General features: G+C 36.9%; 2 protein-coding genes across 4 annotated transcripts; one reads left to right on the top strand and one right to left on the bottom strand.

The window, feature by feature from the left end:
* Positions 1–748: 748 nt before the first annotated feature.
* On the top strand, positions 749–4,661 carry LOC137729580 (probable hexosyltransferase MUCI70). 2 transcript variants are annotated; one of them, XM_068468555.1, is made up of 9 exons: positions 749–923; positions 1,032–1,146; positions 1,275–1,381; positions 1,542–1,718; positions 2,340–2,417; positions 2,506–2,705; positions 3,017–3,432; positions 3,520–3,704; positions 3,881–4,661. In XM_068468555.1, the coding sequence occupies exons 3-9, from the start codon at positions 1,300–1,302 to the stop codon at positions 4,297–4,299; spliced, it is 1,557 nt and encodes a 518-aa protein (XP_068324656.1). In that variant the 5' UTR covers positions 749–923; positions 1,032–1,146; positions 1,275–1,299; the 3' UTR covers positions 4,300–4,661. The 2 variants fall into 2 exon arrangements, with proteins under 2 accessions (XP_068324656.1, XP_068324657.1); XM_068468556.1 differs by lacking the exon at positions 1,032–1,146.
* Positions 4,662–5,040: 379 nt separating this feature from the next.
* LOC137727771 (V-type proton ATPase subunit B2-like) lies at positions 5,041–10,352 on the bottom strand. 2 transcript variants are annotated; one of them, XM_068466586.1, is made up of 15 exons: positions 10,224–10,352; positions 9,467–9,531; positions 9,154–9,209; positions 8,947–9,045; positions 8,666–8,725; positions 8,428–8,539; positions 8,126–8,340; positions 7,479–7,607; positions 7,221–7,358; positions 6,863–7,013; positions 6,689–6,771; positions 6,169–6,216; positions 6,016–6,069; positions 5,839–5,922; positions 5,041–5,737 (listed from the first exon to the last, which is right to left on the bottom strand). In XM_068466586.1, the coding sequence occupies exons 2-15, from the start codon at positions 9,522–9,524 to the stop codon at positions 5,552–5,554; spliced, it is 1,473 nt and encodes a 490-aa protein (XP_068322687.1). In that variant the 5' UTR covers positions 9,525–9,531; positions 10,224–10,352; the 3' UTR covers positions 5,041–5,551. The 2 variants fall into 2 exon arrangements, with proteins under 2 accessions (XP_068322687.1, XP_068322688.1); XM_068466587.1 differs by having other exon boundaries at positions 10,228–10,305.
* Positions 10,353–10,745: the final 393 nt, after the last annotated feature.

Raw genomic sequence — 10,745 nt, 5'->3', positions numbered from 1 at the left:
TTTTTTTTTTGGTGTACTGAGCCATTTTGCTAGCGCAGTTAAAAGTTTACTCTCCTCTCCTACTCACACCATGTTTGGATGAAAAAAATAAACTAGGAATTTGACAAAAATCAAAATTTATAAATTAACTGCATCAATTTTCTTGTTTGGATTCATAAATCTAGAAGTTTAGAATTTCTGCATAGAAAAAAACCTTGACATTTGGGACGTCCAATTTATATTCTATGTAAATATGTATCGTTTCTAAGTTTTTATTAGTCAAAGTTTAAAAATAAGAAATTTCGTTTTCAAAGTTCATTATTATTTAAAACTACATTAATGAAACCTTATTTGTCAACTAAAAGAGAGTGAAAAGATATTTTTGTCTTCTACCACAAAAGTAAGGATAGTAACATAATTTCAATAAACAAAATTTTGCTTTTTTTTAAAGCTCACATACATGTAAGTTTATCATCTCTAATTAAAAAAAAAAAAAAAAAAAAAAATCCTCTCACCCTCTCTCTTCAGTTCCTAGTTCTCTCTCACTCTCTTCCTCTCTCCTTCAATTTTAACAACCAAAGGAAAAATTTCACACTTTATATGTGAGCATGTACTATTTTAGATTAACCAAACAAAAAAATTCACAAATTATAAAAAAAAGAAAAAAAAAGAAAAAAAAAGTTTTTTCTATTTCTGTAAATTCCTTAATAAACTTAAATTTCCTGGTCCAAAACAGTGTCGCTTTTTGTGTTCTCCGGGTTACTTCAATCCGAGCGAGTTTTTAAATTTCAGCTCTTTCTCTAATCAGGATACCCAGAAGAAAAAAAAGGAGCTTTCTTTAAGGTAAAACCAGAAAAAAGGAGCTTGCTTTCACGCTCAGGTGGCATCTGCGGCTGAGATTTGATCTGGGTTGTGAAGTTTCAAGCTTTTGGCTCCAATCCCTTGTAATTTATTAACCCTTAGATACTGTAAAGTTTGAGTAAGTTTATATTTACCACCCAAATTGCGGTTCTTTCTTATTTTTACAAATCCTGAAGCTTCTTTTACTGCAGAGAGGCTCCAACCACACCATCCTCAATTTTTAAGTCAGTTTTCACAACCCAATATTTCGTTTTTCAGTTTTCACAAACCAAACTTGAATTGCAGCCGATAAACTTGATCAATTTAGTGAGTAACCCAGATCTGGAATTCGCTTGGATTCGATTTGTGTTCACCAATTTATTTGCAATATGTTTGTTAATCTTAATTCGTGTTTTGAGGGTTTCTGGGAAGATAATGTATGCATTGTGCTGCAGTTATGAGAAGTTGTAGTGATTGATTATGGATAAAGAGAGTCCGCGGTCTGTTTCTTTTCGCACACATCGTAGAGGCGAAAGGAGTAATTTAAACCAACATAGTAAAGGTAAGCAAAGCCTACCGTCGCCCCGTTGTGAATTGTATCATGTTAAATATTGAGGCTAAAGATATTGATGTGGGTTTTTGGTGTAGCATTGATTTTCGTATCGACGAAATAGATATTTTGTTTAGCACGAAAAATGTGAGTAAGTTGTTTGGTGGTGCAGATGTTGAAGAGGGATTCCCTCTGGGAAGGGTGACGCAGGATTATCCCATGAAGATTGTTTGGAAGAAGGGCTTTATTCGATTGGTTCTTGTAGGTGGCATTTTGTGGATGCTACTAATTCTCCTCGCGTCATTATTTCATGTTTGGTCCTGCCAGTCTTCTATCTCTTTCTTCTCAGGTATCGTAATTTTTCTTATGGAACTATGCATGAAGTTCCTTGGGTTCTTTGTTTGAGTTCATGCTTTATAAATACAGAGCCTTGTATGTTTTTTGTTGCTGTTTGGCTCAGCCCTGATGCCCCATTTTTGAAGTAGGCTAGTTGATTGGTGCATCTTGTTCCAAAAAATGAAAAGTCCTGTGTTTAAATTTACTGTTTTTGGTATTCATACACATCTTATCGATACCGAACAGTGGATTTTAGGTATTCTTTGCCTACCATAGGTGGTAAAACATTCTTATTATGATTTTTTTAATTAAAACTTAATTATGTGAGTCAGGGATAACATATTTTAGTAAGCCTGTAAAGGTCTGGCTTGAAATTGAACAAATGCTGAAAGTATTGTTATTGTTGGTTTAAACTTTCCTGCAGTATGAGGGGGCGTAGTTGTCAACTTGTGAGTATCAAATAGTTCCTGATGTAGTATGGAAATCTTGTCAATATTTATTAGTACAACTTGCAATAGGTACTAAATACAATTTTATAATATTGTTAGCGCATGCTTGGTAAATAAGGTGTCTGTTATTTAATTTGAGGTAAACAGATACATGTTCTTAGTAGTTTGATCCACTTGAATTGCAGCTATGTGTAACAAAGAGAGCAAGGTCTTCTCCATGTTAGACTCCCTTGGGTTTGTACCAAAAGGACAATCGCAACACCGTAAGAACACTAAAATCTATTTTCATTGAATTATCGATAACTTATTTAGTTTTATTTAATAATGTTGTTTTGTTTTCATCTCAAATAGGCTGTCCGATTCCTGTTGTCAGTGATCCTGATAAGATAAAAATTCCAAAAGGAAGAACTCCCGATGAAATTGTCAAAAACTTAACCTACGTTTTAGATGATGAGATTTTGCCTGACGGAACTCAGTCGTCCCCACTATTCGGAGGACATCAAAATTGGGCACAGAGAGATGAGAGTTTTAGACTAAAATCTGACATGAACGTAAGGGCAAACATCAATACTCTGTTATCTTCAGTCAAAGCATGTTCTTTAATTATTTGTTTTCGTATCAGAAGTAAAGGAGTAATGGGGCCCGACTTCCTTAGCACCTTCTTATAAATAAACTATGGTTTACAACATGTTTAGAGTATGTTAAAATAATTGAAAATAATGGTGGTGGATATGGAGAAAATTGTCCACTTAATGTTGTGTTTCCCTTTCCTATGTATAGAACTGTTCTTTTTTCTGTCTGTTTAAGGGGTGTTACTTTTTCCATTCTCCATTGTGAGTTGGTTAATGTTTATATCCTGCAGTTGCACTGTGGTTTTATTCGAAACGGTGGTGCTGAAATGGCTCCTGCAGACATCAAATATGTCAAAAAATGTAGATTTGTGGTTGCATCAGGCATTTTTGATGGTTATGATGTACCCCATCAACCTTCAAATTTAAGTCCTCGTTCTAAGAAGCTCTTCTGCTTTCTCATGGCGGTCGATGAAACATCTCTTGAATTTATCAAGGGAAATGTGACAGTCAGAGAGGATAATGATGGGGGAAAATGGGTTGGTATCTGGCGTCTTGTTTTGTTGAAACATCCGCCTTACGATGAGCCAAGAAGGAATGGGAAGGTCCCCAAGATATTAACCCACCGCTTGTTCCCTAACGCCCAGTACAGCATTTGGATTGATGGTAAAATGGAGCTCATGGTTGATCCATTGCAAATTTTAGAAAGGTAATAAATCGACTTTTATCTTTCTCATTCTACATATTTGTTTGTGCACATATAGCTATAATCAAGGAAACTAAATTTGATGTGCAGATATTTATGGCGTGGGAAGCATACATTTTCCATTTCTCAGCACAAGCACCACCACAGTATATACGAGGAGGCTGATGCAAACAAGCGGAGAAAGCGATATGCTCGACCTCTTATTGATCTACACATGAAAATTTATCGTTATGAGGGTTTGGAGCCATGGGATCCAACCAAGAAAACCGTTAGTGGTAAGAAGGAACACCATAGATTTTTTGAGTTGTGTAATTTGTTAGTTCTGTTTATTTGTTTCTCCTCTGCTTCAAGTTACAGGCACATGCCAACAAAGTTAATGCCTAATATTATCGACATATATACTGGTACAACACTATTTGTTAAAAATATTGATGGAAACTATTGTATGCAGATGTACCAGAGGGTGCCATTATCATAAGGGAACATACTGCGATGAGTAATTTATTTAGCTGCTTGTGGTTCAATGAGGTCCACCTCTTCACACCAAGAGACCAACTGAGTTTTGGTTATGTTGTGTACCGGTTAGGGGGGTTGTTTAAGTTCTTTATGTTTCCGAATTGTGAGTACAATTCCCTGTTTGTGTTGCATCCACACATTAGGGAGCATTCTTCTCGTATAGAGTGGGTAACAAGTTGGAATCAGCTCAAGGGGAATGGATCTATTTCAAATAAGGGTAAAGATTGGGACCAAGCCAGTGCGAAAAATGGTTTGGTAGAGAGTAGGGGAGGCTTAGGCTTGTGGACTCCTTACCCTGCAAATCTTGATTCAGTGGTCCTACCCCCGGTAGCAAGAACATCAAAAGCTGGCTGAGGGGTCAATTGGATCCATTTGGTCTTGTGAACTTATTTTTAGGAGCTCTTCCTGGTTCTATTTTTTCTGTCATCCCAGAAGAGACTCGAACAGTATATAGAAAGCAGAGGAAGTGGAAGAAGAATAGTGGCATCGGTCTTCTAAATTTCTGGAACGTTACAGAGATGATTAACAAGGAAATGTGCAGCAACCTTTTCGGTACCACTAAGACTCATACTGGAAGTACAATGTGTACTCATTCGATACCATTTAAGTTCCGATGGTAGAAACGGAAGGAGAAAACAGATTAGAGGAGTATATTTATATTGTTTTATTTTGTATGAGAAATTAAAAAAAATGCAAGATTGATTCGTTATGGTGTATCTGAAGTGAGTTCGTATCTGAGCATCTACCAATTTTTGCCTTGTTCCCTTTGTTTTCTTGTCTTGGAAGGCATTAGTCTTGCACCAGTGGAGAAAATATAACTCCCATACTACCCAGGTTCTCGTCTTTTGTAGTACTGTTATAATTGCTGTGCGTAACGGCTTCTGCTTACAAGCACTTTTGCTAGAATTTTCTTTTTCTCTAAGTAAGGCAATAACATCGTAACTCTCTAATTTACGGGGTTTTGAACTAGGGTCCAAGGAGGCGTACACACACCTGCCAACTAGCCTAACTCACATATGCGATGAAACTTTGTTCTAATGGGGAAGAAGACCAACAACCTTCTATTGATTTGGTGAGATCTTAACAAAGGTGCAATGAATACAAAAACTCTCATTTTATTTCAGATATAATTGAACCAAACTTGAGCATGTTCGCATGTCTAAATACACAAGACAGACATAAAAGTCCGAAGAAAATATTAAATAGAAAGCCAAAAATGACAGATTACAAAATAAATAACGGTCCCGAAACAACGCAAATATATACTACTGCAAGTGTAAGGGTCTTTAGATCCTAGATGGCCCAGACTGTTCCTGAAACTTTCGCTTCGGGAGAGAAGATGCATAATCAAACCACAACCGGGTGACAAGCTAACAAATGAGACGCGAAAATACAAAGCGCTACAAGATCTCCAAACGTCCTCATTGAAAGAATTATGGACTAGTCGAGAACTTTTAGGGACTCGAACAGACCGCAACCTTTATTACGTATGCCGGTAAAGAAGAGATGCAACCTAGGCAGGCAGAGAATCAATAAACGAATTGCAGAGCTCAACGATGGCTAAATAGGCTGAAGAACTTCGACAAATGAGGATCTATGAACTCCATCAATTAGCTGCATCTCTGCTGTAGAACAGGTCAAGGGTCTTTGCAGGTATACGGTGGAGAAGCTCACGAGGGAAGATCCGCAGCAATGTCCATGCCAAATCAAGGGACTGGAAGATGTTACGGGTGTCATAAGCTCCTTGGGACACAAACTTCTTCTCAAATTTGTCCAAAAACTCCAGGTATAGCTGTGTTTCAATCAAACGAAAAAATCACATCAATTTCTTCCATTAGGCTGCTTGTTAATAAACAGAAGCACTCTTAATAAGAAGAAGGAAAGGTAAGAGACCAGGTCCTCTGAAGAAAGTGCTTCTTCTCCAACCACAGCTTTCATTGCCTGGACATCCTTCCCAATAGCATAATTTGCATATAACTGAAAGTTAAACAATGCACAAGTGGGAAACATTAGATGACGTTACGTGAAGACAGATTCAAAAAAGATACTACAATGGAATCCCAAACAAACCTGATTTGATACATCAGAATGATCCCGGCGAGTCATCCCTTCACCAATAGCACTCTGCAATTATAGCCAACAATTTTACTTAAACCCCCATGACTGTAGTAGGATGAAAACCCCCTCTCAATCTTTAGAGTTGAACTCAAAGTATCATATTACCTTCATCAGACGAGATAATGATGGGAGGACATTGATTGGTGGGTATATCTGCACAGGTTAAAGAACTTAATGGTTATTTTCAATTCATTTATAAACTCCACATATCTGATCGTTACCACTTCTTTGCACGTTGTCCAAACATAGAGATCCAACTTTCTAAACGCATTATTACCTACCTTGATTTAGCATCAAGTTAAATCGGAGTTTTTTTTTATTAATGGATTGATACAGCAACCACAACCAACAATTTCATCAAATTAAACCTTGATGAAAGAAGTCCAAAGGCCATGGAAAGACAAAGACAAACAATTAAAACCATGGTAACTTCCCTTAAAATTAAACCATGCCGCATGTTGTATTGTGTTTTGCATGCTGAATGCATGGACATGGTAGTGTCTATGTTACCATGGCCATAAGCAGATACTCAGACCTTCTTGTTTATTAAGTTAATACCGTAACAGACCCATCCTAAGATCATGACAGTGAATAATCCAATGACACATGATAGAAGTTTAGTTACCTGTCTGTTGTGGAGCTGCCTGTCAATGTATATCTGTCCCTCGGTAATATATCCCGTAAGATCAGGAGTGGGGTGGGTAATATCTGGCCAGACAAAGAAATTGAAGATTGTGTTAAGAAATATCATTTGGATGCACGATATGCGAGACCATCAATGTGTGACAACAAGCATTACCATCATTTGGCATAGTTAGAATCGGAATTTGTGTAATAGAGCCCTTTCGCCCTTCAATTCGTCCAGCACGCTCATAGATTTGTGCCAGATCAGTATACATGTACCCGGGGTATCCACGCCTTCCAGGCACTTCCTCTCGGGCAGCGGATACCTGCAGTAGCAATACAGTAGTTTTTGTTATGGAAATTATGCTGAAAAGTAGTATAACAAAGCAACAATGTTTTTCAAGTTCATATAACATTGAAGTCCTATTAAGTTTCTGCACATCTTAGATATCTGCAAACAATCACAATAAGAAAGAAGATGAAATTGAGGCATGTAATTTGTGAATTCATAATTAGAAACATTTTCACGTTACCTCACGAAGAGCATCAGCGTAAGAACTCATATCTGTGAGAATGACAAGAACGTGCTTCCCACATTCATATGCCAAATATTCTGCAGTAGTAAGAGCAATACGAGGAGTAATAATACGTTCAATTGTAGGGTCATTTGCCTGTAGAAGAAATGGTAAAAAACACACTTAGGGCAAATAGAAATCTCACAAGATATTTGAAAAGGAAATAAATCCACAAAACATTTATGAAATGCTCCATATGTTCACTTCAAAATATACCAGATTCAGAAAAAGGGTCACTCTCTCCATTGAGCCATTTTCCTCAAAATCCCGTTTAAAGAACTGTGCAGTCTCCATATTTACTCCCATAGCTGCAAACACAATGGCAAAGTTGTCGTCTTCTATGTCCTGTAATTTCACAATGTAGGTTAGTCACCTGAATGCCAGAAGTATATCAAGAAGGCACTACTAATACACGACAAATCAAGCACCTATCCATGTACAAATAATCCATTAACTTCAAACGCAAAAGGAACCTATTACTCTTACTTATTTTCTCACTGTTGCTTTGTTTTGTTTGCAATTACTTTTTACAAATTTCTATGAAAATACGAAATCTAAAAACACAAAGTGGCCCAAATCAAAACTCCTAGTGAAGGATTCAAACTATTTCGAGCAAGCTGAGCAGGCTCTTCTCTAGTACTTGCTCATTTAACTAGGAATTCCAATGTGCTAGCATCATCAAGATTACTATCTTATCAAATGATTAAATGTAAATGAATTTCATTTTGAAATCAAAGATATTTTGCCATAACATTCTGGCAATTTGCAAAATAATGTTGCACATGCATTTAAGACTGTCGGACATGAAAATAGTAGATATATGTGAGCTCTGCAGGCTAACAAATATTTAGCATAAAGTGTACCCCAGCATCAAGAAGACTTTCAGATTTCTCCAACCGCTTGACCAAACCAGCCTGGCGACATATCTGAGCAGCTATTTCATTATGAGGAAGACCAGCAGCAGAGAAAAGTGGGATTTTTTGTCCTCTAGCAATGGAGTTCATGACATCAATTGTAGAAATTCCAGTCTGAATCATTTCTTCAGGATATGTTCTCTCACTAGGATTAATAGAACTCCCTGGAAATGGCATACAATAGATTGACACACATGCTAATGCAATGAAACATGGAGCAGAACTTATTATCATTGAAACAAATAACGCACCAGATATGTCTAGGTAAGCCTCAGGCAAGATAGGGGGGCCATTATCAATGGGCTTCCCAGAGCCATTAAAGATTCGCCCAAGCATGTCCAGTGAGACTGGAGTTTTCAAAACCTGACAAATATGCAAGGGGAAGAGTCAAAACAGCATAACTGGTTCTTTGTGTTCATGTCAGAAAATATATGTTATTCTTGATTCCGGAATACAACGAATGAAGAATATAATTAAAAGGTTTAATACCTCTCCTGTAAATTGCACAGTAGTGTACTTGTTGTCAATTCCAGATGTTCCTTCGAAAACCTGGGCAGCAAATAAATCGATTATGTACACGGTAAAAATAATAAGCACATTCCAGAAAACCTAATGATGCTATTATTCAGAAAGGTTAAGACAATCATAACAACTGCTGTCCCAGAAGATGCACACAAAGCCCCAAGACTACAAATTCTCAAAATTATGCACCTATGCAAGAACACAGCAAAACCACAAGAAACCAACAAACAATGCTACACAGCAGTCACCTGAACAATAGCTTTCTCTCCATCAACTTCCAGGACTTGACCGCGTCTAGTTGTTCCATCTCCCAAACGAATATTAACAATCTCCTGAAACTTAGGTCCCTGGGGCAGTTTAAGAGAATATATTAGTTTTGGGTTCTGAAGAGGATAAGAATCCTCATTGAGAAAGCTTAACAACATTTTAAATGAGAAAGAGAGCAGATAACCAACCTTAACTTTTTCAAGGATAACCAGAGGTCCGGCCACACCAGACACAGTTCTGTACTCTGCAATGTCAATGTAAGGGGAAAAATGTCAAACTTGACACCATTAATGTAACACCATAAAACAATCATTGCAATGCTAACACTTTCTAGCAGTACATATTTGAAGAGTTGGACATTGACTCATATTGATTCTCATATTGATTCCATTACGACTAATGAGTTTTGACAGAAAACTGCATGCACACTATAGCTATTACCTCACCAATTTACTTCACCGTCCACCACAAAAATATGAAATAAACCAGTTCAAGACTTACCCATTCCAACCTCTAGGTTTCCCTCGTCCATGTCGTGATTGTTTTGTGAAACAGCCATTTGCAAGCTTCATGCAAAAAAAAAAAAAAATTATCACAATTACAGACAAAAACCAGTAGAAGTCATCCAAATCAACTACGAATTCTGAAACCAATCTGTAAGATGACAACTAATACCACTTCTTGAGGCCAAATTTCCAATTAATCCAATCAAATGAGTGAAGATTTAGATCATCGCAATACAATTGTGCTTAATTATCATCAAGTGGCACGCAGATTAATGAGAACATAAATTGTCCAACAACCATACTTTTCAAAGTCTTTTACTTTCTGTTTGGCCACTGGGAAAATAAATGTAACAATAGGGAAAAAAAAAAAAATCAGAAAAACAGAATAAATCACTGAATTGCATTAATTCAACTTGTCTAAATACTTAACACAGTTCAGTTAACAACGATAACTATAATCTTTGACATTCCGCTCTTCATTGCCTTCAATTTCCTCGGCAACCAAACAAGTCTCAAAGTTGGATTCAAACAAATCAAAACTAAAGATAAAAAAAAAACAAATCCAATTGCTGATTCCAATACTTGGTTAAAATTAACCAAATTTGGATCTGCAACAACAATTCGATGGACGCGGACTTCAATCACGTGAAGTTCGCGCCCTCTGCAGTCGACGATCAGATGGTTACAATCAAATTGAATCAAGGAAACTGCGATCAAGCGGCTGAGAATTGCGTAGGGATCTGAAAGCATACCTACTTTTCGATCTGTTGCGCCCGGAGCCAAGCGGAAGAAAGAGAGAGAGGAGCAGAAAGGAAGAGGAGGAAGAAGAGGAAGCCGAATAAAAAAGAGTGAGATCTAAATATCTGATTGACTAAAAAAAAAAAAAAAAAAATTAGATAATCAATGACACAGAAATAGTTATGAAAATTAATTACGAATGACAATAGATAAATTAGTATCTTCATAAACCACGTTTCAATTGATAATTGTTTTCTTTTAGAAAATTATTATTGGTATTTTAAAATTTTTATTTTGCATTTCAAATTTTCTATAAGAGCATTTCCACCTCTCTATAAATCATCTATGGGATAGTGGATTTATTCCCCTCCCCTTCCCCAAAAGCACCTCCAGCCGTCTCAATCTATTGGGGTCTGGTGGAGGCTCGCTCCTCAGCCAGGCAATTAACCATTGCCCAGCCTTTAAGCCATGTGACGCAATGCTGACATCATTAGCAATTTTTGGGTTATGCTCTCTTATCGAAGCAAACGTCTAAT

The sequence above is a fragment of the Pyrus communis genome, chromosome 3 (assembly GCF_963583255.1).
Source record: "Pyrus communis chromosome 3, drPyrComm1.1, whole genome shotgun sequence".
NCBI lineage: Eukaryota > Viridiplantae > Streptophyta > Magnoliopsida > Rosales > Rosaceae > Pyrus > Pyrus communis.
The sequence above is the reverse complement of the archived record's forward strand: the minus strand, read 5'-3'. Positions and strand labels throughout refer to the sequence as shown.